This window comes from Amia ocellicauda, chromosome 5, assembly GCF_036373705.1.
Source record: "Amia ocellicauda isolate fAmiCal2 chromosome 5, fAmiCal2.hap1, whole genome shotgun sequence".
Taxonomy (NCBI): Eukaryota; Metazoa; Chordata; class Actinopteri; order Amiiformes; family Amiidae; genus Amia; species Amia ocellicauda.
Window position 1 is genome coordinate 13,970,312 of NC_089854.1, and position 23,975 is coordinate 13,994,286.

At 39.6% G+C, this 23,975-nt stretch overlaps 1 protein-coding gene across 2 annotated transcripts in view; it reads left to right on the top strand.

The window, feature by feature from the left end:
* Positions 1 to 23,975, top strand: part of ltbp4 (latent transforming growth factor beta binding protein 4) — a 105,109-nt gene that overhangs the window by 1,178 nt on the left and 79,956 nt on the right. For both annotated transcript variants that reach the window (XM_066703940.1, XM_066703941.1), the window contains exons 2-3: positions 9,875 to 9,945; positions 18,230 to 18,509. In XM_066703940.1, the coding sequence (XP_066560037.1) occupies positions 9,875 to 9,945; positions 18,230 to 18,509 (351 nt within the window). The remainder of the gene's footprint in view (positions 1 to 9,874; positions 9,946 to 18,229; positions 18,510 to 23,975) is intronic.

The following is a 23,975-nucleotide window of genomic DNA, read 5'->3' on the forward strand; positions in this document are numbered from 1 at the left end:
ACAAAGTGCAGCGTTTTAGGGGTGGTGGTCAATTGCTTTTAATTAGATAAAATGGAATCGGCCAAAGATAACATTGAACAAATAATAATATGTAAGTAATGCATCCAACGTCCAGAGTTATTTTGAAAATTCATAATAATTAATGATGTCCGCTGCCAGTTTTGCATTTAAAAGCATTGAGTTTTGGTAACAGCGATAAAGACACAGGCTCGCCACATAGTAATCAGGCATGTAGGTAGCCTATATATGACGTTAAACATTCAGGTAATTAGGCTACTTCAGCTTATACAAATGCGCAGTTATTTTTAAAAGTGTATGTTACAATGTAATCAGTGAAATTGGCTTCATAAGATCAATTTTGTTTTATGTTTTGTATCAACTACGATCAGTTGCTGTGTAATCCAAACAAAACCTTGTGTCCCTCACATTTTAAAAACAGTTTCAGAGATTAGGGTCTTTCATCTGAAATCCTCATGTGTTGTAACTATGTTGTTTGTGAGGATGGCTTAAAACTAAGAAAAGCAAACAAAATGTACCATTTACTTATGCGTGACTCTTTGTGAATAATAGAAGTATTCACAAGTTGCCATAGACAGACAAAGGACAGTACAGGTGAGAGGCAGCTATCGTGTTGTGTTCCTAGTTTCAGACAGTTTTAGCATTCTTGATTTTGTTTTAACTGCCTTAATTGAAGTTAATCTTGTCTGTAGTTTGCCTAAATGTAAGTCAATTCAGTTCAGCTGCTGAGTTGGTGAAAGTAAATAGGATTTCAGTTAAGTGAGCTGTGCCAGGTGGTTCCAGTTGGAGACAGTTAGGTGTAAATTGGAGGCAGGAAGACAAAAGGGTACTCAAAGCAGAACAGAAAAAGTCAAGCAGTTGACCAGGGGACAGAAACCAAGATCCTCCCCCCCAAAAAAAAAAAATAAAAATAAAGTGGCATGTGGCCACTACAATCTCATGTTTGCAGAATGATTGCCTTCTTGGATGAACTCATCAAAGAAGATTTCATTTGTGAACATTGTCGACATGTTGAAATCCTAGAGATCAAGGTCCGTGATCTTGAGGCTCAGCTTGTCGATCTGCGCTGTATTACTGATATGGAAGAATTGGTCAATCAGCCCATGAGAGAGATGGTGTGCACGCCAAAACCTAGGAGAGTTGAGACCTTAGAGCAGGAAAGTGTACAGAACTGCTGGGTTACAGTAGGCCGTAACCGCAGAAAAGGGCGTGCACAACCCCTAGAGACACCCCAAGAGCTAGAAATGCCCAAAAGGTTCCAACTGCTGGACACCGAATTGGCTCGGCTCAGAGGGTGATGGGAGGGCAGTTGAGCACCAGAGCACCATGGTGCCCACTCCCCCTCATAAGAAGGAGGTAGTTATAGTAGGAGACTCAATTCTTAGAGATGTAGATCACACAGTGTGTTCTAGTGACAAGGAGACCCGCATGGTATCTTGCCTGCCTGGTGCTCAGGTTGCAGATCTCCCTAAACTAGTAGACAGGCTACTGGCCAAAGCTGGGGGGAATCCACTGGTCATGGTCCACATTGGAACCAATGACATAGGAAAAGGTAGGACAGAGGTTCTGCAAGACAAATTTAAATAATTAGGAAAGAAACCAAAGAGCATAACCTCCACGGTCATTTTCTCCTAAATACTTCCGGTACCACGTGCCAGGCCAGTGAGATGGGCAGATATTAGAAACTTCAACACGTGGCTAAAATTAGCAAATTGAGGACCAAAAAACATTGGCCAAAATGGTTTAATAGAGGTATGCAAAAAAATATCAAGAGAAAGAAAATGTTGTATAGCGCATACAAAAGGGATGGAGATGAAACAAAATACAAAGAATATGTTGAACTGCAAAGAGATTTTAAGAAAGGGATCAGGAAAGCAAAGAGGGAAATAGAAAGAAACATAGCTCTTGGGGCTTAAACTAATCCAAAGAGCTTTTTTCAATACTACAACAGCAAGAGGTCAATAAAGGAGGACGTGAAATGGAAGCATCTTGGAAAATTAACAAGATGTGGCAAATGTTCTAAATGAGTATTTCACAGAGGTTTTTACAAAAGAAAAAAGGGATTAACAGGTTAACAGTCAGTCCAGTCAAACCCTAAGAGAGATCAGGATAAATGAGGAGGAGGTACTAAAGGGACTAGCAGAATTAAAAACAAACAAATCACCTGGGCCAGATGGTATATTTCCAACAGTACTTAAAGAAATGAGGGAAATTATTTATATATTCTTACCTGCATTACTTGTAAAATGTTGGAAAAAATTATTAGACAGAGCATCTCAATGATAACCATATTCTTGGAGATAGTCAACATGGGTTTAGATGAAACAGATCATGGGCCGGATTAAATCAAAACATTGACCCACCCGCTAATTGAAAACTACAAACCTGTACATCATAGCGGTTACATTTATGATTAGAAGAAAGTGCCATCTTACTAAAAATGAAGCCACAACTGAGCACAGTTCTGTAGTTTTCTATTAGCGGATGGGTCAAAGTTTTGATTTAATCCAACCCCATGTTTTACTAATTTATTAGAATTTTTTGAACATGCAACTGCAGCTGTAGATCATGTGAAAGCATATGATATGATATACTTAGATTTTTAAAAAGCTTTTGATAAGGTTCCACACCAAAGACTGATCCTCAAATTGGAAGCTGTAGGCATTCAGGGTAATGTATGTAGATGGATTATGAACTGGTTGATGTATAGGAAACAGAGGGTGTCAATTAGAGGAGTCTCTTCTAACTGGAGTGAGGTTGTTAGTGGAGTTCCACAGGGATCAGTACTAGGGCCTTTGCTTTTTCTAATCTATATTAATGATCTGGACTCTGGGATAGTTAGCAAACTTGTCGAATTTGCAGATGATACTAAAATAGGTGGCTCAGCAGATACAATCTCGGCAACACAGGTTATTCAAAGGGACTTAGATAATATTCAGTTGTGGGCCGACACCTGGCAAATGAAATTCATTGTGGACAAGTGCAAGGTAATACATGCAGATAACAACAATGTCCACTATAATTACACTATGGGAGGAATAGAACTAGATGAACGCATGAGAAAGACCTAGGAGTCTATGTGGACTCCTCACTTTCTCCATCCAAACAGTGTGGGGAAGCAATAAAAAAGGCAAACTGAATGCTAGGGTATATTGTCAAAAGTGTAGAATTTAAAACAAGGGCAGTAATGTTCAGACTGTACAATGCACTAGTTAGAGCTCATCTGGATACTGTGTACAGTTCTGGGCTCCACACTTCAAGAAAGATATTGCTGCTTTAGAGGCAGTTCAGAGGAGAGCAACCAGACTTATTCCAGGTCTGAAGGGAATGTCCTACTGAGAGACTGAGGAACCTGAACCTTTTCACCCTGGAACAGAGGAGACTACGTGGGGACTTGATTCAAGTCTTCAAAATCATGAAAGGCATTGACCACATCAAACCAGAGGAGCTTTTCCAGATCAGCAGGGACACACGCACCCGGGGACACAAATGGAAATTGGGCTTCAAGGCATTCAAAATGGAAAACAGGAGACACTTCTTTACACAGAGAATAGTCACAATCTGGAATAAACTACCCAGTGATGTGGTCGAAGTTGAACATTTGGGAACATTTAAAAATAGACTGGATAGTATCCTTGGATCACTTATTTATTAATGGACACCAAACGAGCATGATGTGTCGATTGACCTCCTCTCATTTGTAAACTTTCTTATGTTCTAATACATATCTAGGCAGGAAACATCTAATACCCGTATCTTTGAACCCGTTCAACAGTTGAAAGTTGTCTTGCCCTCTAAGGTTTCCCCAGTGGCTAGTTAGACAAGGGGTCAGACTGTTCTTGAATCACAGTTTATCATTCTGTACTGCTGTAATGGGTGGGTTTACGGTCACTGACCTTTATACACTGGATAAACCCAGAGTATAAACGTCTCTGTTCATAGAAAAAATAATTTATCGCATCCAGACTTTAGGGGGTAGGGGGAAACTTGGTGTGTGAATATGAGAATGCTAGGTTTTGGGCCTTGGTTCACTCAAGTGGTTCAATAAAGGTCCTAATCTGATGATACATGGCCACTTCAGGGCCAAAATTGGTTTCAGCATCTTAAACTACTAGAGTTAGAGTTGAGCTGATTGTTTGCAATAACTTTAATGCAGCAGGGTTCTGTACAAGTATATAAACAAGAATCAATTAAAGTGTTATCTGCATTCCTCTGGCTTTTGGAAGTGCACACCATAGCCTTTTTAAGCTACAATGGACAGTCCCCCCCCCTTAGTCTTCAAACAAACCATTCGTTCTACTCACGTCCTGGGATTTGACAAGCTGACTGTGCTTCTCCTTTCACCAAACACGATGCCAATGACATGTTAGTGCAGCGACTTTGACAAATCTGCTCTTTTGTGTGAATATAGGTTTCCACTGGGGCGGACAAAATGTGGGCAGTATCAGACGAAAGGAGGTTCGTACATGGGGGGGCAGAGTATCAACACGTCAGGGTATCTCCATTGCATGGCCATAAAGTAGAAAAAGTGGCGTTTAGATCACTGATCATATATGTTTCAAAATGTAGTATAATCCTTTCCTTCGCTCATGGTTTTATCTCTGATTGGTGACGAGAAGGAGGGAAGTGCTAACATGACCTGGATGTGGAAAGAAGGGATCCCTTTTTTTCCAGGATCTGATTGACTGCTCTTAAGTGATCCCTTCAAACCCAGACTAATAGTCAATAGGTGGGAAAAAGCATTGAATAGTTATGCTCTTTAATTCATTCGCAACTATACTGACCTCAATCTGAAACAACAAAGAAAAATAAAACAATGATGCCAACCTTTGGCTTTTGTGAGATGTTGCTTTGGACTTTTGAATTTCTACAGCAGTGTTTATCTATTTTTTGTTGTTCAAAATCAGTGATCCAAAATGTTCCCTGTGTGGCTGAAGCGAAGTGAACTGTGTGAACTGCCATCAGCAGTACCTTCATGCTTTTGAGCTACATTTCTATAATAGTTATAACTTCAGCCTTTTTCCATCATAGGGTTCACATCTTATTCCCACAGTTAAAAGTGTGAAAAACCCTGACATTTCCAATTATAGTTAAAAAGCAGCTGCATTAAGACTTCATCTGTACACTTGCATTTGAGCTGTAGATGTACTTAGTAACTCAAACCTTTTGTATTATTATATTTTATGCTTAACCAGCGAATTCCTGGAATCTCTTTATTTTATATTATATGCTAACATTGGATCTGACTTAAGAGAGAAGTGCTTCAAAGGAAAATAATCATCATAATATTATTGAACCTCAAATGAATGTTAGGTACAGTTCTGAGGAGGAAAATAAGTTGGAGCATGAAATGTGTATTGAGCACTGTGATCATCTGTGATATGATTTTGCACCTGTCTCAAATTATTTATGTTACTTTGAGGGGCAGTTTTGCAGTATCAACGGAACACATTTTTACATGGATGGCAGACTTAAGATACATAGTATTTGTATTTGAGTATGTCCTTCCAATTCACTAGTTATATTGTCTAGTTTAAAGCTTGTCTTGCCTGGAAGTGCTAGTTTTAGGGTTAGGCAAATTATCTTCCCCAAAGTGATATATTTGGTGAATCCATTGTAATTGTAAATATAGAAGTGACCTCTTTTGCAGGGAAAACAACTCACTCTGTTTTCCATTTTGTTCCATAAACAACCTTTTTGCTAGGGGTGTTCTGTCGAATCCCTAGAAAACTGCTTCTGCTGGCCGGAGCCTAGAAATTCACAATGGTTTGACAAGACAGACAGAGTAAGATTTGCTTCTCATACATTTTGCTTCCTCATTCTTTGTGACTTAAAAAATATAGACAGGATGTTTCTGTTTGGCTTTTTCTTCTTTATAAACTTAGATTAAGCATAAGTATTGATGATTGGGGAGTGTTTGTGGGATCTTTAGATTAAGACTTCCTTGTTTATGGTCTGCTTGTTAATGGGGGGGTGTTAATAGTCATTAACATCTCTGTGTTTCTCTGTAGGGAAATTGTTGCTGGTCTGCAAGTTTAAAAAAGTTTAAAGGCAGCACTTCTGTTGCTGCAGGGTGATGGAAATTGTTTATGTTGAGGCATAAAGGATGTGATATTGAAGAGAGTACCAGTGGTTCAACAGTTCGTTAATGTTTTGGCAAAGATCCTGTTTGAACAACCCCACACCACCTCCTCCTTATTCCTGTCATCCAGATCTCTCACACCATCCAGCTTTCAAAGAAACAGCGCAAATATCAATCTTATATTATTGGTGATTTTTCTAAGAGAAGCCTGGCTTGAGTGTTGCTTTTCAGAAGGTGGCTTGTCCTTTGCTAAACCGCATTTGAAATTTGTTCCTGTGTTTGACGCAAGCTTTAAACATGCTCAGTCATGTCTGATCTGCCATCACTAGGTGATAATACTCCTGTCAGAATGGGCTTTAAACAGCATAGAAGAACCACTCACCTCTACCGTGATGAGATCATGACAGGGGAACGCACTGAGTGCAGACCTTTGTGCTTTGTCTTAATTTTAAAAGAAAAAAAATGTTAACTTCAAAATTGAAACAGGAGGACATAACAAAAAAGAAAAGGTCAAGAACTACACAGACTTGACCATGATTGTAAATCTCTGCTACATTCAGGGTAAACGTGGGAGTATGTACCAAAAAAAGATACAAAATACGCAAAGTGAGAGAGAGGCAGGGCTCATTGCAGATTCTGCAGTTCCTCTCCCTCCCTAGAGTTCATTATTCGCTGTACTTGCTGTCTCCCTAAATCCCAGCTTGCAAATTGGGCAGAAATAGGGTTTAATGGAGCGTGAAGAGAAGGGGTTTTGTAGTATTTATTTATTTATTTTACATTTTGACAGAAAAGCTCCCAAGGAAAGTGTGTTAGGGGAGGATATTTAAATTGCTAAAAGGGTTCCCAATGTTTTTCTTGAGTTTCCTACTTGTTGGGGGGGGGTGTTAATCATTGCCAACTTTATGCTCTGCATTCTTTAAGACCCCCAACAGTGAACTTGAACTTGTGATTAATATGTCAAATGCTTCTGCATATATATGTCTTGCTGGGTGAAGGGTCAACCATTCAGTTCTGTGAGAAGATACTTTCCCAGAATTGTAGTTTCCAGTTGCAGCTCATAAGCCTGTTTAACAATTTAACTGGACTCCATGCGTGTATATGTAATTCACCTGCCAAATCAGTATGTGTAATTTTTTTGTGTGCATCTCTTGTCACTGGTCTAAGTAAAAAAAAAAAAAAAGTGTCCATTAGCATTGAACACTTACTCAGAATGATGGGCATGTATAATGCACATGTGTAAAGGTCCAATCATACATAATGTACTGAGCTAGTAATGCAAAGTGTTTTTTTTTTCATTAACACATTCCCATATGGCATGAATTATATTGAATTAATCAGATTTCCAATGTAATGAAGTGTTCATAAGTTGAGAATGAGTAAATGTGAGAGAAATAAAACCCTGAACATTTCCAGTTTGAACTGGCCAAGACCTCCCTTAATCTAGACCCTCTCACTCTTGGTACACATCTGAAAATACTTCGATCACCAGATTGTGTATTGTCAGCACTAAAAGGATGGGAAAATGTATGGCCTTTTAAAGACCGTTCTTGGGCACTTTTGGGGAGTATTAATTCAGCTTGAGGATTGGATTGTGGCACTGTTTTGTGGCACCTCGTTGTTAAAGATGCACACGGGACCCTGAAACTGCTGAATAGCAGCCTGTGACTGTCACTGCTGAAGCCTATTCATTTGTTTGTGGCAAAGAGCAGCAGGAAAGCTAAGCCCTGTTGTCAGGCTGTGAGAGCTGTTAAAAGTCTCCCAGCATTGCAGTGGGCTGGGTCCTTGTTTGCAAAAGCCACTACTCAAGTATTTCAGTGTTTTCCAGCCCCTTACCATGCCAATTAAAACATGAGAGGGAATGCCACTCCATTGTGTGTAAACAGTGATCCAGTGTTGGTTTCCCAATGCATTTTGAGAAATACTCCTTCCTGTTTCATGAACCTGGACCGGCCGAGCGCAGCACACAATGTCAGGGTTGCCTGGCAACAGGGTGAAAAGTGCCAGCCACTTTGATTTTTTTTTCACTAGGGTGGCAGCAATGCAAGACTCGACTATTGCCAGGACGTAAAAAACATGTCATGTTAGTGCTGCTGGTGAAGTGTGGAATCATCGTTTTGCATTGTAAACTAAACCACTTAATCTGTTAAACTGAACACCTGCTTTCCTTAATGAGGATAGAAAACACAAAATGGGAAAGAATCACATATTTATTTTGGGATGTTTAACTAATTTAAGTTACAAAAGTCAATTCAATTATATTTTTGTTTTTGTTTTTTATATCTTAAAAAATGCCATTCTGCACATTTGGGTGCTAGTAACTAGTCAATCCCAGAATGTCCTCTCTCTGTCCATTTCTTGAAGAATCCAGAAGAGCTGACTTGTGTAGTTAGTTCCAGATTCTGTGTAAGGTAGTACCTCTTAATTTCCACTAATGACCCTATGGATTCATGGTTGATCTTGAAGTAGGCCTTTGGGTTGATTTTGTCAACTGAGTGCCTTTGAGGAATTTGAATAATTGAATCAAGTGCCCTCACAATCTCCTCCAACTGCCATTTGTGAGTCTCTAGTTAAACATACTGTGGTTTGCAAGGGAAGGATGTCAACATGGATATCGGCCAGGAAGAGAAGTCCTCCACACCCCAAACCCCAGCCGAGCTTCAAGCCAACTTAGCCACTGCAGCACGCAGCCAATTGCGTGGCACTCCACAGGGAAAAGCATTCATAGTCCGCCATGACACAGCCCAAATTGGAACCAGCGATGTCTGTACTATCTCAACATGAGCTCTGAGCCGAGGCTTTTACCAGTTGATCTATGCAGGAACCCATTTTTTTCTTTTTTTCTTTTGCTGCTCACCAGCGACACATTGAGAAGGCCCCCCGACTGCTGTCCGCAGCAAAACAATAAAGCCACAAAAGTGTAACTAATTAGAAAATCTCACAAAGGCAGTGAGAGTATTCATTTGCACTAATCTCCCTAACTGTTGCTTTGAAGTGAGGATTGTCACCAAGGTTTGTATTGGGCTGCTAATTGCCTTTTCTCCCAGAAGCCCTAAATAAACAGAGTCCCACAAGGAGGCCCCTCTGAGGACATTTAATCTGGTTTTGTTTACCCGTCTTGGAGGCGATAGACAATCTGTGAACCTGTGAAGAAAAACAATATATTTTCATGCATGGTGCACAAATGGTGCACAAATATGTATTAAATATTATTAAATATAAATCCTATTTATAAACTATTGATTTCCTGTTTGCTTACAGAGATAGATCTGGTTATAATAAAATAACTGTACACTTCTTTTAGGAAAAGAACAAACTTCTAGGAATAGCTCTTCAGAGTTAGTTTTTTCCTTTTGACCAGGAAGATATACATTTCTTTTCCATATTTCAACACCACCAATTGGTAAGGTAGGCTACATATTGTTGCAGCGATCCTCTGTTTGAATGTATAGGCAAACATTAACAGCAGGACTTGTAAACACACCCTTGAAATTTGCAGTTCAAAAGACACAGAGGAATTATTTAAAAATAAAACCTAGATAATTATAGGACCTCAGCCAGTTAAACTGATTGTCAGCCTTTTCATCTGTTTTTATAAGTTTACAATTAAACTGAAAGAGTACAAACATAGACTCTTTTTGATGTCTTAGCCTGCCTGTCCAACATTCATTGTTGGCTTATGTGTGACATGTTCTTGCCACAAACCGACAATCAAGCCTCACAAAGTGTATAACTGTTTGTTTATTTCTTTGTCTTTTTTTTCCATCTCCCTTTTAGACCCAATGTGTGTGGCAACAGATGTTGTTCAGGATGGGCAGTGGCCTTGAAGACAAAGCAATGCACAAAACGTGAGTTGACATTTCTTGGAGTTTTATTTGACATCCTGGGGAGCCCCCATAGTTTTCACGTTTTTCTAGAATCTTAAGGGTTTGTCGTTAGTAGAACACAATTAACTAGGCTGGCTGAAAGCCTGAAACTAGCTGAAAGCCTAAAGGTGTTTATTTAAACAAATATATATATACTAGGTGACCAACTGGGACTTTTAAATCACTTAAGAGTACAATGTAAATAGTATCAGATTTGTTTAGTATTTCCCTTCTGCCAGAATGTCTTTAAACTGATCCTTACCCAGTAGCATTTTTCCTGTGATTTCCTCATTTCAGTGATGCCCTTTGTGACTTTAATGCTGCCACATATGGAAACTAGATTTGTGAATTATTTGCATTCAGAGCAGGAGAGAGGAACCACACTGTCATCCCCACAATACATAATTGGCTAAGGCCTACAATGTGTATATGCTTTTGAGGTTTCTGTTGCTGAAAAGACTGGAAAAACAGAGGCCCCAGCCTTCTTTGTTATCAGGCAGGAAACCGTGTCTTGTCACTTCCTTGTGTGTGTGTGTCTAGAGCAGAATGACCCAGGATAACCCTCAAATTTATCTTGATCATCAAGGGAATGTGGACAACATCTTGTCCCAACAATAAGCCCTTTACAAAGACATGAGGCTGATATCCACTTACATTTTTATCCCACACCAATCCCTCATGCCATAGAGTTTCATATTTTTTATTTCAATATATTTTTATTCTCCCCTTTCTGAATGAAATGGACCCATACCTAGAAAGTTTATTTCATTAATTCCAACAACACTGAATGGAAAACATATATGTGTTCCCTAAATACTGAACAAAAAATGCTTTATACTTATGAAAGATATGATAGTCCAGCCTTCGAGGACTAATTTGAAGAAGGTGGCTGTACCTTGCTTTCAGTCTTTCCATGAAGACATATTTTTCTCTGAGGCTAAATCCATCGTCTGAGAAACACACTTTAATAACTGAGGTGTATTAATCACTTATAAGTACCACTGCCATTCGAGTACCATTAGAGTTTGCTAGCTTTCAGGACAATGTGAAACTGTTTGTTTAAAGCCAATGTTATTGAAGCATGAATCCCCGTAGCATTAAGCTACAAAAGAACTTGATCTACTTCATCCTCATGACTCATGCCTGACTGGAAGAAAACCCCGCACAAAATATTAGTTATACAAAAAGTATTACAAATATATTTTTAGCTTTATGAGGACTCTCCAGACTCAAAATGATGAGCAGTGGGTAATGAGCCCCATCTGGAAATTGCAAACAAATCTGGGCTGTGGCCCTTCCTGGATTTCCTTTTTTTGTCAAGAAAGGGAATTACAAGTGGATAGTGGACTATATTTGACATTCAATAGTGGAGGGAAGCAGAAGTCAGTCATACAGTAAACAAGAGAAGAGGAGATTATGTTTCTGGGCTCTTTTCAAAACTCCTCCCCCCTGGCATCTCACCCTCTGTGTCTTCTCTGGTGTTGATCTGAAATTCCCACCTCTTGACGATCAATGGTCACTCACAGCCATCGCTACTCAACCTTAACCGAACTGGTGTCAGTTCCAGGGGCTTCTCTTTGTCTATCAAATGACGGCTTCTTGTTATTTTCAGGAACTCTTTCTGTCGCTCTCTCACTCTCTCTCTCTGTTCAAATACCTTGAACCCAATGGCCCGCTAAGGCGTAAGAATGGAAAGGGGGGGAAGAGCTCCATGCAAAGACGTAATTCAGCGTCAGCACTCAGCATCACACAAGCGCAGACCGGTGCCCTCTCAATAGAGGCTAATGCACATGGAGTTCTCGCTTGGTGCATAGAGGCCTAAGGTTAGGGTTTTTGTGGGCATTTTTCCTTTTCCTTTTCCATTCCTTGTTACTGGGCTCTTAGAAGCAAATAGAAAAAGCTTTCAATAAGATAAAATCCTTTGAAAACACATTTAAAACACATATATTTACATATTAAATTTTGATTATTATTATCATATAGTAGAGATGTCTCCCTTTTCCCACAACACTTCAGTGTCTTTAGGCCTGTTTCCTGTGAGCCTCCCAGACGTGATTGTCTTTGTGTGGATTTTGTTTTGATCTGACATTATTATTGTAATCGGGGTTATTTCTACATGGATTGAAGCATTTGCCATACTGATTGGTGAGGGCATTTTCTGTGAACAATAACCTACCATTAGAACTCGTGGTCTGAAGTCACGCCTCCGTCACAGTTCAATATTTGTCATCTTCCAATCCCCATTTTTGAGTCTTGAAACATTTATTAGGCACCACTGACCCAATCTTGGTCTAAACTCATTCTCCCTAAAGGAGGAAACTTTTTTTTTTTTTCTTTATTCATTTTGGGATTAGCTTTTGATTCAACCCAATAAAAGGTACAGGGGGGTTTAAATGAAATTCTCTCAACTGGCTACCTGTCTGTCTATACCCCGCTGAGTTCCTTTGGCCTTATCAGTGAGGCACCAGTGAGGAGTAAGACCTGGCATAGATGGAGCTAGGATTTACTGTACTGTCAGGTCAGGCATTACAGCAGTGGCCAGAGTATCTGTCCCCCGGGCAGCGTTACCCTAGAAACAAGAAGGAACATGATATTCATTATTAAGTGCAGACCTATAAGTCACCCAGATGGAAAGTCTTCATACAATGTCAGGATCAGGTCATAACAAAACCACTCTGATATTGAGCAGAGTTTCATGGATTCCCAGTGGTCAGAGTGAAGTTCAAGGCTCCAGGAGCTCATAACTTTTCCTCACACTTAACTGCGAGGGCTCCTTCGCAGACACTGGGACAGTCAGGGTGATGAATTGTAATGGCAGGCCGAAACGGCAGTCAGAGATTCCTCAGCAGCTTGCACAGTGTGGTGAGAAACTCATAAGAAACAAGGTAGGGGCAAAAGAATTGATATGGTGCCTCCTTGTATAATAATATGCCACTTTCTTATGTATCCCCTCCTCCAAAAAAGGGCTTACATTTACAGATCTCTAAATGTTCTCTACGTTTTAGCCTTTTCCTAATATGAAATTAACTAAATTAAATTAAGAGTCATATTTACCTCTAAGGTTGATAAATTGTTAGCTGTAGGGACATGTATTTATGATTTTGTAACTCCAGGAATTGTTCTCTCTCTCTCTCTCTCTCTCTCCATATATATATTTATATAATATATAATTCTTCAGATGTCTTCCTTTGTAAAAGCGAGTTGACTTTAGGAACAAATAAGTGGCAGATGCTTAAGAGTACAGTTATGAGAATAGTTAAATAAAACATTGGTGCATTCAAAGTGTGAGTGAGATGGCCCATCTGTGTGGGGCTGATAGGCTGTTTGAACATTCATATGGGCCTTTTCTCTGCGGTCCGTATGATGCTTCCATAAAAATGACTTCAAACATGCTCCTCTTCATGAATGTGTTGAGCAAAATATTCAGCCATGGTGCCCGATTGGAGAACTCAATATCCACAGTTTAGATAAGTTTTCTTGTTCATTTAGTATAGACTATCATTAAATTAAATGTGCTAAATTAAGAAACTGACTGCACATATGAGACGTAAAGGCCTGTGCTTGTGGCTGTCTAACCAGTTTATTCGCTTAACCAAATGCTCTGTCTTGGCTAAACTGTCTCTGTGATGCATACTGTCATTCTTCATTGGGTTTAGGGGCCGAGGGGCAACACCTAGTAAAAGACAAAGCTGAAACAGTTGAGGTAGGCTTCTTTTTTGGAACTGCAAATCTAAAATTAAACATCCCCTGATTTTATCCCTGCTTTACTTCTGTGATAATCCCAAGGATTGAAGTTAATGTTTTTATAGAATGTCAAGTTGCTTTCTTTTAATGCTTTTTAAATGAGACATTCAGATATTTGGCATGCTCCCTATGTCTTCAAGCACTGTATCTTAAAAGTTTAAAGAGATACTTTATATGACTTATCTATTCTTAGCATATACAGCATCTTGGCTTTTTAATACCAGGTTATGATCTTTTAAAAAACCGAATGGAAAGAATTCCATTGTTTATGAATCATGTTTTCTCCTGCCAATAATGTTTCAAGTGGCAAATTAGTATTCCAATGACGTTCCAGCTCTTTAAACAGTAACATTTCTCTACCACTAGGGTGCTCTGTTTTGAGAATATACCATCGCTCAAGAGGGGCAGGATGAGAATTTGTGGGGTGTGAAGTTAATTGTATAGAATCATAACTTCATAAGGCATCCATAGAAATGAAAGCTACTAACTTCCTAAATGCCCTTTCAAAGTGTTAACATCTAATGACATTAGATGTTAGATTATCAGCAAGGGCAGATGCATTTCCAAAATCTTCCTTCTGTATCAATTTAAATTGAGAAATGTATCTTTCATTTCTATCCCTATACTTTTTTCTGTATCCAGAATGATAGCGTTCTTTGAAACTACTTTGTGTTACCAGTCCACCTCAATCTCACCTTTCTTCTTCTGGTTCAGAGTTGGAAAGTAGGTATGGACAACATGATTTACCACAGTACAACAATTTATGAGACATTGAGACAACACAGCAACTGTCAGTCTTTCATTTGTACTGCAGCTAACCAACCTCCACTCAAAGTGCCCCACAACCATGCCTGGAGTGTCCAAAAGCTCAGCCCCTTTATTAATGACAGAGAAAGAAGCTTGTTATTTAGTTCAACCATTTGTCTTTGGAAGGGCCTTATTTTCTTTTGCCTTCCCCTGTGCTTGACAGGGCTGGATGAACGACACCACTTGGACCACACAGGAAACCATAGCATGGGAGAGGGGGAAAAAAATTGGCTAATTGTTCAGTTGAATGAGTTAAAGTTTGAAGATAATTATAGATGTATGCATTACATGAATGATAGAGCCCTGCCACATTCGATTAACTTGCAACGGAGGCAATGCAACTTTTACAAAACAGTGAGCAGACACAAACACTTCTGTTTCTCGTCGCCGGATATGGATAGTCATACCAGGACCAAGGTTTCATGCTGGTTGCACAATCCTGCAATTATCGGGGGTTGCTAATTTTTATGCATTTGATTTGCATACAGAGAGAAAGACATCAGCTGCCATGCTGTAAAAGAGGTAATGCTCCATCTGGAAACCAGACATTTAGACTATGGGGTATTCAGTGTCAGCTTTGTTAATGCAACTGTCTGTTGACCGTTTAAACAGTGGTGAAGAGCAGTGTGGCCTTACTGCACAAGCAAAGAGGTTTTAATGGGCTTGCCTGAGAGAGATGGGTGAATTGGGGAATGGAAAATTCCCCAGGAATGGTTTGCATAACCGCTAAATAGAAATGAAAAGCTAGTGAGAGTGAGTGAGTCTGCTTGTGACAGCGCTACTTTTGTTGGACAGAGAAAGAAAGTAAAATAAAATGGCTGCCATATTAAAAGGAGCACCCTTGACATACGGATAATATATTTATATTTCCAGTCCAACTCCAAGCACAAAATAAATCCCAGTTAGATCTGGATATCTAGCAGCCACTTATCAGCATAAAGTGGATTGAGTTATTATGTTGGATGAGCAAGTGGAGGCGGTGCAGGCTAATTCATTTTGGTATGCAGGGGTTCTGTGACTCTTCAGCATACCCAGACAGCCAGGTGCATTCTGAGCCAGAGTTTTAAATGAATCCAGATGTGCAATATTAACGGGAGGGGCTCCACCTGGATTATCTTACGCTCCCACACGCGACACAAACTGGGAGTACTCTGCCCTTTGTGGACCCTTCCGATGTCTTGACACCCTTGACAGAATCCAGGCTGCTTTCATTTTGATCGCTCTGGCACTTGTGTTGACATCTACTCCGGATATATCAAATCATGCAACACAAACAACCCCAGAAAGCATTTTCCTTACTGTCACAATGAGAGAATTGTGACGAAGGTGGTTAGAGATGCAAACTTCACTGCCTTTCTTTGGCAAATGAAAGCGATACATGTGAATTCTGCATTTTTTAGATCTTAACCTGCATTTGCCTAATGTTTTTACAAACACTGATTATGTAGCTGGCTCCTTACCTTTCTTTGTGCATACGCCATAATCCACAAGCAAAGAAGAAGGTTTTGTACTGATTATTTCTGTAGATGGCAATATATTTGCTTGCCATGACCTGGGAAAGTGACACTATAAACTGAAGTGGAAACATCTATACATATATGTATAGATATATGCTTGGAATAACAATAAGAGATTATTGGTTCCGAGAACAAACCAAAATATGTTGAAATGGCAATGGGTGGGATACATTGCAAGAACAGATCAAAGATGGACAAAGGTTGGTAATGAATGCATACCAAGAGATTAAAAAAGACTTGGAAAATTACCACATGAAAGATGGGAAGATGAAATCAGAAACTTTGCAGTGGTGAAAAGGGAAGCTATAGATCAAAACTAGTGGAAACATCTTGAGGGATTTATATATAACAGTATGACAGTATTGTATGTCACAATAAGATCATTTTCAAACACATTTTACGTTCTAAATTGTTCAACTTCCAAACTCTAGGGGAGTTGAATGACACTAAGTTAAAGAAGGAAAGTGGGCTCTTCTTAAAAGTGTAGTTGCCTTTGTCCCGCAGAGGTGGAATGTCACAATGTATTTCTATTAAAATATCGCAGGTCGGGGGTAAAGAGCTGTCTGGATGAGGTCCAAAGTCAAAGTTGAGGTTTTTTTACAGCTCTTGTTGCTATCCCCCACCCCCCCCACACACATACATACCACCACAGGTGCATTCCACAGTGACAGGGGAAAAAGGCCTTAACAGGTCCGCTTAACATTCCTAATTGAAGTCTAGGGTCAGATTTTTATGCTTCATTATTTATAATCCACACCTCCATAATCCTTCTTTACAAGGATTTGCACACCTCACAACTAACCCCCTGACCTAAAGGGGTCTAGGACTCTCTATTTGTGGATTGGTCAATAATAATAATACATTATTTGGCATCTACATTCAAAATAGATTTTTGTTTTATTTCCCCCCTATGTTTTGTTTGTTTTTGTTTAAAAAAAATATACATGTTCATACACATGTTCAGGTATTGAATGGATCCATTGGGGACAACAAAATCTAAGTATAAGTGTATTTGATAGTTTAAATACTGTACTGTACACAATGAATTAGCTATCTGTTAAAACGTTAAACAGCAATCGGGGAGAGTTTCTATATTAAACAGTTTGGAGACAGTCTAAACAGTTTAGTTTGTTACTTGGCAACATAACACCTAATAGAAAGGACTGAGTTTGGAGTTCAGTGAATCCATTCAGAACGTATCTCATCGAGATCAACAAGCGCATGTTATTAAGATCTCATTTGGAGTGCGAAATGAGCCCTGCTAGCTTTGTCATTAAAACATTTGGGCTTTACTGGTGCAAAACAAAGAGCTGTGGTAAATGCACTGTGACTGGAGCTTTTTGTTCAGAGGCAGTCTCCTAAAACACATTCTAGCAACCTTCTTTTAGAAATCGCATCCAAATTGGCAGACAAGGCCCTACACTGGGGATGAACAAAAGCACTTTTTTTGAGCGGTTACTGTTTATGTTCATCGAGTAGGTCTCGAGATTTGTGATCATCCACTAATGGATGCAGTATTGTTGTTTGTGCCAAATGGGCCATTGGCAGTGACAACCTTTATGTTTTTACATGCACACAATAACTTTGAATTCAAGCAAACTTGAGTGGACCAGGAAAAGTCTTGTAAAACTATAATCAAGTATGCGTGAATGCACAGTATGGCAGTATCCTAGGCTAAAACACAGTCCACTGTTTCGCAACTAGCTTCTCACATGCAATTGTGTGTGTGTGTGTGTGTGTGTGTGAGTAGATAATATTAACTCTCCATCCCCAGGTATGCTACTAATGCAGCTAACTGCTTTCAGTCATTAAGAATTAATTTACTGTAGTTCAGTGTTAATGTCAGGGTAATGTCCTTCAAAAAATTTAAAAGTAGGGCACGCCTAAAGATAACTGATTGTTTATGGAAAATGTTGAACAAAATCAGAATAAATTGTACTGCAGCTTAGTTCTGATTCAAATGTGAAACAAGGTACAATTATAACATTACAAATGTTACAAAAGCTGGGCTTCTACATTACCACAAAGCTGAACTTTCTTCCTCCACATCATTGCTTGATGCTGAAGTCACCATTAGGATATGCATTTGTTTTGAGTATACTGACTTGTAATGATAAAAAATGTTAAATATGTGTGGAACTATAATAAAACCTATATTATTCTGAACTCTGACTGTCTTTATCTTCCTCTCTGGGTAGCTCGCTGCTTCCCCCGCTGTGTGAATCGAGGAATCTGCAAGCATCCCAACATGTGTATCTGCAGAGGGGAATTTGAAGGTCCCAGGTGTGAGTATCCCAGGGTCTCTCAAGCTGCGACCACTCCTGCTTTCATTTGGACGTCCACCAGCCTTCTCACAACCCCCCGTGTGACCTCGCCACCTGGGACTGCGCTGACTGGCACCACCACCACCCTGTGGGCATCGACCAGACCACCCCAGAGCTCGAAGAAACCACGTGTGGCACAGTGGCAGCCATTAACGTGAGTCACACCTCTCCAGTTGTTTTAAGAAATACAATCCAAAAGGCACTGAACGCCTCCAAACATGACACAGAGCTTAAAGGTGTGCAGTTGAATAACAAGCAAACAGCAATCTCTTTTAACTTGGCATTGGCGTGCACAAATGTGACCCAGAAGCTCAGATAGAGGGCCGAAAACTGGATTCTGTTGGGGCTGTTCTGTTTAATATGACTGGCCTCTGTGCTTCGTTTTAGCTACTCTGCATGTCTTCATGACGTAAGTACGCCAATCTATTTAATTCAAAACATTTCTTTAAATAAACAATTATATGATCTAGTGCGTTCTGGTTGAGGGGTGTGGGTTTCTGTCAGTTCAGAGAGAAATGGGCTGAACACAATGGATGAGGCCTGATTTTGAATAGAGCCACGTTTCCCTGTGGCCGGAGATAAAAGAACATTCGAAAATTTGACGGTTCTCCGGCACATAATCTGGCCCGTCTCTGCTTCTTGGGATTTATGGCGTCTCTCTCTCTCAGCTGAGTATTACGGCGGATCACGCTTTTTGCTTTGATGCTGCTGTCCCTCATATATGGGACATGTGGAACCCAGGTGCAGCCCGGCCCCAGTGCTCCAGTCTGGTAGCTTTCGGCCTGAGTGATTCAGAGCAGGTGTGTGGATTTAATCAGAGCAAAGGCCACTTCATGAAATCAGGTTACTAAACCCCGTGCAAAATATGAAAGATTTGATTCGCAGCCAGGGAGACCCTGGGCTTAGTGTACATTTATTTATTTATTTATTTTCTCTCTTTCTTGTAGAGACCTTAAAACAGAGTGTAACCTTTTGTAAAAGCTCAAGAACTTCAGTAATGCTTTGTCCTTCATTTTTGTTTAAATTCTATCCTGTTTGTGGTATCTTTGGGGCTATAAAATCCCGGCAGAATATACCATAAATTCAAGTAGCTGTGTAAAGAATTTGCCCTGGCCGTTTTAAATGCCCCTTTACAGTTCAAGAAGTGCTTGGGAAGTTGCTATGATTAAGATTTTCCTTGCAGGACTTTGGAGTTGGAGTGAACTTATACAGAGCCTTGTGTTCTGCACACTTTTCAGGTTTTCTCTTGAGTGTGCTTATCTCATGTTGTGCAGTTCCTTAATAACAATAAAAGAGAGTCCATTGAGCAATCATAAAGGAAAACATTATGTATTAAAGCCTCTAATTGTATAAGGATATGACATCAGGGTATTTCTGTCTACCCATACCCTGTCACATATCACATAACTGTGGCCTATAAATATTACTCTATATAATGTTATACTGCTTCACATATATACTTGTTAAATCCCACTAAAGTGCCAACCACTTTCTTATGAGATCTGAAAAGTAAAATTGCCTTGATGAGAGAGAGACTGCAAAGAGATCAAATTTTTAACGCATTTATTTATTAAAAGTTGTCAATTTCATTATAATACAATGAAAACAAGTGTGTTAACCCCAATATATACATTAAAAACTGTCTCGGACACTTTTTTGAATTGCATTTTTAGAAAAAGAAAGTTCTGACACATACTTGGCATTTTGGACATTTAGATTTAGAAGTTTTATGTAGGTTGCGGCTTCAGTAGATTTATTTCATTTACCTTTCGAAAGAATTAAATGCAAAAACATCCCGCAAGTGATTTTGAAACCCAGAATGTGAACACTTCAAAGAATGTTCCTTTTTAATATTTTCTTGGTCTTCTTGTCTTGCATTTGATTGGCCTTGTCTAGTAAGCAAGGTGCTTGTACTTAACAAAGTCCACATGCATGCAATAGCACTGCAGAAATAAGCACTCGTACCAGTCAGGTAATACTGTTTCTAGCCACCAGATGGTCCTATTCTCAAAACATTTGTCCATAAACTAAACACTATGACCTAACTGCAGGCACACAAAAGATTACTACTTCAAAAAGCTCTTCGTAAAATTAATATTTCTAGTGACAGAAATTTACATTTAGTATTATTCAGCTTATGAGTAGTTTTTGTTGCTGACATGCAAGTAATGAGTCTATTAATGATTATACGATTATATAAGTATATAATAATATAATCATTAATAGAATTATATATACATATATATATATAATGGTCATCTAATTAATAATCATGACTTCCCCAGGGAAATTAAGAATTGAATAATCTTTTTCTCAGGTTAAATTAAGTGAATTTATGTTATATTAATCTGTTTCTAAGGAATATAAACATATATATTTTTTTCTTACTTAGCCACTACACACACATACACGCATATATACACTCACCTAAAGGATTATTAGGAACACCATACTAATACTGTGTTTGACCCCCTTTCGCCTTCAGAACTGCCTTAATTCTACGTGGCATTGATTCAACAAGGTGCTGAAAGCATTCTTTAGAAATGTTGGCCCATATTGATAGGATAGCATCTTCCAGTTGATGGAGATTTGTGGGATGCACATCCAGGGCACGAAGCTCCCGTTCCACCACATCCCAAAGATGCTCTATTGGGTTGAGATCTGGTGACTGTGGGGGTCAGTTTAGTACAGTGAACTCATTGTCATGTTCAAGAAACCAATTTGAAATGATTCAACCTTTGTGACATGGTGCATTATCCTGCTGGAAGTAGCCGTCAGAGGATGGGTACATGGTGGTCATAAAGGGATGGACATGGTCAGAAACAATGCTCAGGTAGGCCGTGGCATTTAAACGATGCCCAATTGGCACTAAGGGGCCTAAAGTGTGCCAAGAAAACATCCCCCACACCATTACACCACCACCACCAGCCTGCACAGTGGTAACAAGGCATGATGGATCCATGTTCTCATTCTGTTTACGTCAAATTCTGACTCTACCATCTGAATGTCTCAACAGAAATCGAGACTCATCAGACCAGGCAACATTTTTCCAGTCTTCAACTGTCCAATTTTGGTGAGCTTGTGCAAATTGTAGCCTCTTTTTCCTATTTGTAGTGAAGATGAGTGGTACCCGGTGGGGTCTTCTGCTGTTGTAGCCCATCCGCCTCAAGGTTGTACGTGTTGTGGCTTCACAAATGCTTTGCTGCATACCTCGGTTGTAACGAGTGGTTATTTCAGTCAAAGTTGCTCTTCTATCAGCTTGAATCAGTCGGCCCATTCTCCTCTGACCTCTAGCATCAACAAGGCATTTTCGCCCACAGGACTGCCGCATACTGGATGTTTTTCCCTTTTCACACCATTCTTTGTAAACCCTAGAAAAAATTGTTTTCGTGAAAATCCCAGTAACTGAGCAGATTGTGAAATACTCAGACCGGCCCGTCTGGCACCAACAACCATGCCACGCTCAAAATTGCTTAAATCACCTTTCTTTCCCATTCAGACATTGAGTTTGGAGTTCAGGAGATTGTCTTGACCAGGACCACACCCCTAAATGCATTGAAGCAACTGCCATGTGATTGGTTGGTTAGATAATTGCATTAATGAGAAATTGAACAGGTGTTCCTAATAATCCTTTAGGTGAGTGTATATATACATACACAATGAGATAGAGATGGAGAGAGAGCAATCATCCATACACTGATTTAAACAAGGCATGGTCTACATTCTTTGCATGAATTATGGACTTCTTCCTTACGAGTCTGTTCGGCCACTTGATGCAGTTCACTCAGGCACATTGTGGTTTCTACAGAAAAGACTTAATAGGAATTGCAGATTGTCTGTTTACGACTCCAGTAAGCACTGTTCATTCACAAAAAGGGCAAACATGTATTCATGGCCATTTGCTTTGCAGACATTGCAGTGAGTTAACCTCAGTATTCTTCAACAAGTGAGTTTATAATAGACATATATATCAATACAATCCCGAAAGTACAAATGCCACACTATGAAAATCAAGCCCTGCTGGTTTTAGTTCACTGTTTGCAATACTATGATTATGGTAAATAGTTTTCCACACTGATTTTAGTACCAAAATAGCACTGCTGAGAGAATCTGAGGGGCAGTGGTTAGAATGTGAGACGGTGTGTTAGATTTTACAGGATGAAGTTGTTGTCTGCAGCCAAAGTACAAGTTCAAAAGGTGTTTTAACAACATTTTATCGTATTGTATAATTAACTTTCTGATACGGGAATAAAGAAACTGACACGCTTGAAGTTCAGCATTACAGGATCTGTTTTTCAGCCAAACACCTGCTTCTGGAGGATCATACACATATGTTGTTCTAGTAAGGAAATTGATTAGTAGGTATTTTTATATCAGAACTTTGACTAATCCTACTACTACACATCTACTGATAGATAGGATTTACAGTACTGTGCAAAAGTGTAAGGCAGGTGTGAAAAAATGCTGTGAAGTAAGAATGCTTTCAAAAATAGACATGTTAATAGATTATATTTATCAATTAACTAAATGCAAAGTGAGTGAACAGAAGAAGAATCTAAATCAAATCCATATTTGGTGTGACCACCCTTTGCCTTCAAAACAGCATCAGTTCTTCTAGGTGCACTTGCACGCAGTCAGGGATTTTGTAGGCATATAGTCAGGTGTATGATTAAACAATTATACCAAACAGGTGCTAATGATCATCAATTCAATATGTATGTTGAAACACAATCATTAACTGAAACAGAAACAGTTGTGTAGGAGGAATAAACCTGGGTGAGGAACAGCCAAACTCAGCTCACAAGGTGACGTTGCTGAAGAGAGTTGACTGTCAAAAGTCATACACCATGGCAAGACTGAGCACAGCAACAAGACACAAGGTAGTTATACTGCATCAGCAAGGTCTCTGCCGGTAAGAAATTTCAAGGCTGACAGGGGTTTCTAGATGTGCTGTCCAAGCTCTATTGAAGAAGCACAACGATACGGGCAACATTGAGGACCGTAGACGCAGTGGTCGGCCAAGGAAACTTACTGCAGCAGATGAAAGATGCATCATGCTTACTTCCCTTTACAATCGGAAGATGTCCAGCAGTGCCATCAGCTCAGTATTGGGTGTACCAGGGTCCCACTGTTTTCTGCCATCTACTGTCCGGAGAAGTCTGGTCAGAAGTGGCCTTCATGGAAGACTTGTGGACACAAAGCCATACCTCTGATGTAGAAACAAGGCCAAGCGACTCAACTATGCATGAAAACACAGCAACTGGGGTGCAGAAAAATGGCGGCAGGTGCTCTGGACTGATGAGTCAAAATTTGAAATATTTGACTGTAGCAGAAGCCAGTTTGTTCGCCGAAGGGCTGGAGTGCAGTACACAAATGACTGTTTGCAGGCAACAGTGAAGCATGGTGGAGGTTCCTTGCAAGTTTGGGGCTGCATTTCTGCAAATGCTGAGAAGTACAGGCAGATACGTATCTATCATGCAATACCATCAGGGAGGCATCTGATTGGTCCCAAATTTATTCTGCAGCATGACAATGACCCAAACATACAGCGACAGTCATTAAGAACTATCTTCAGCATAAAGAAGAACAAGGAGTCCTGGAAGTGATGGTATGGCCCCCA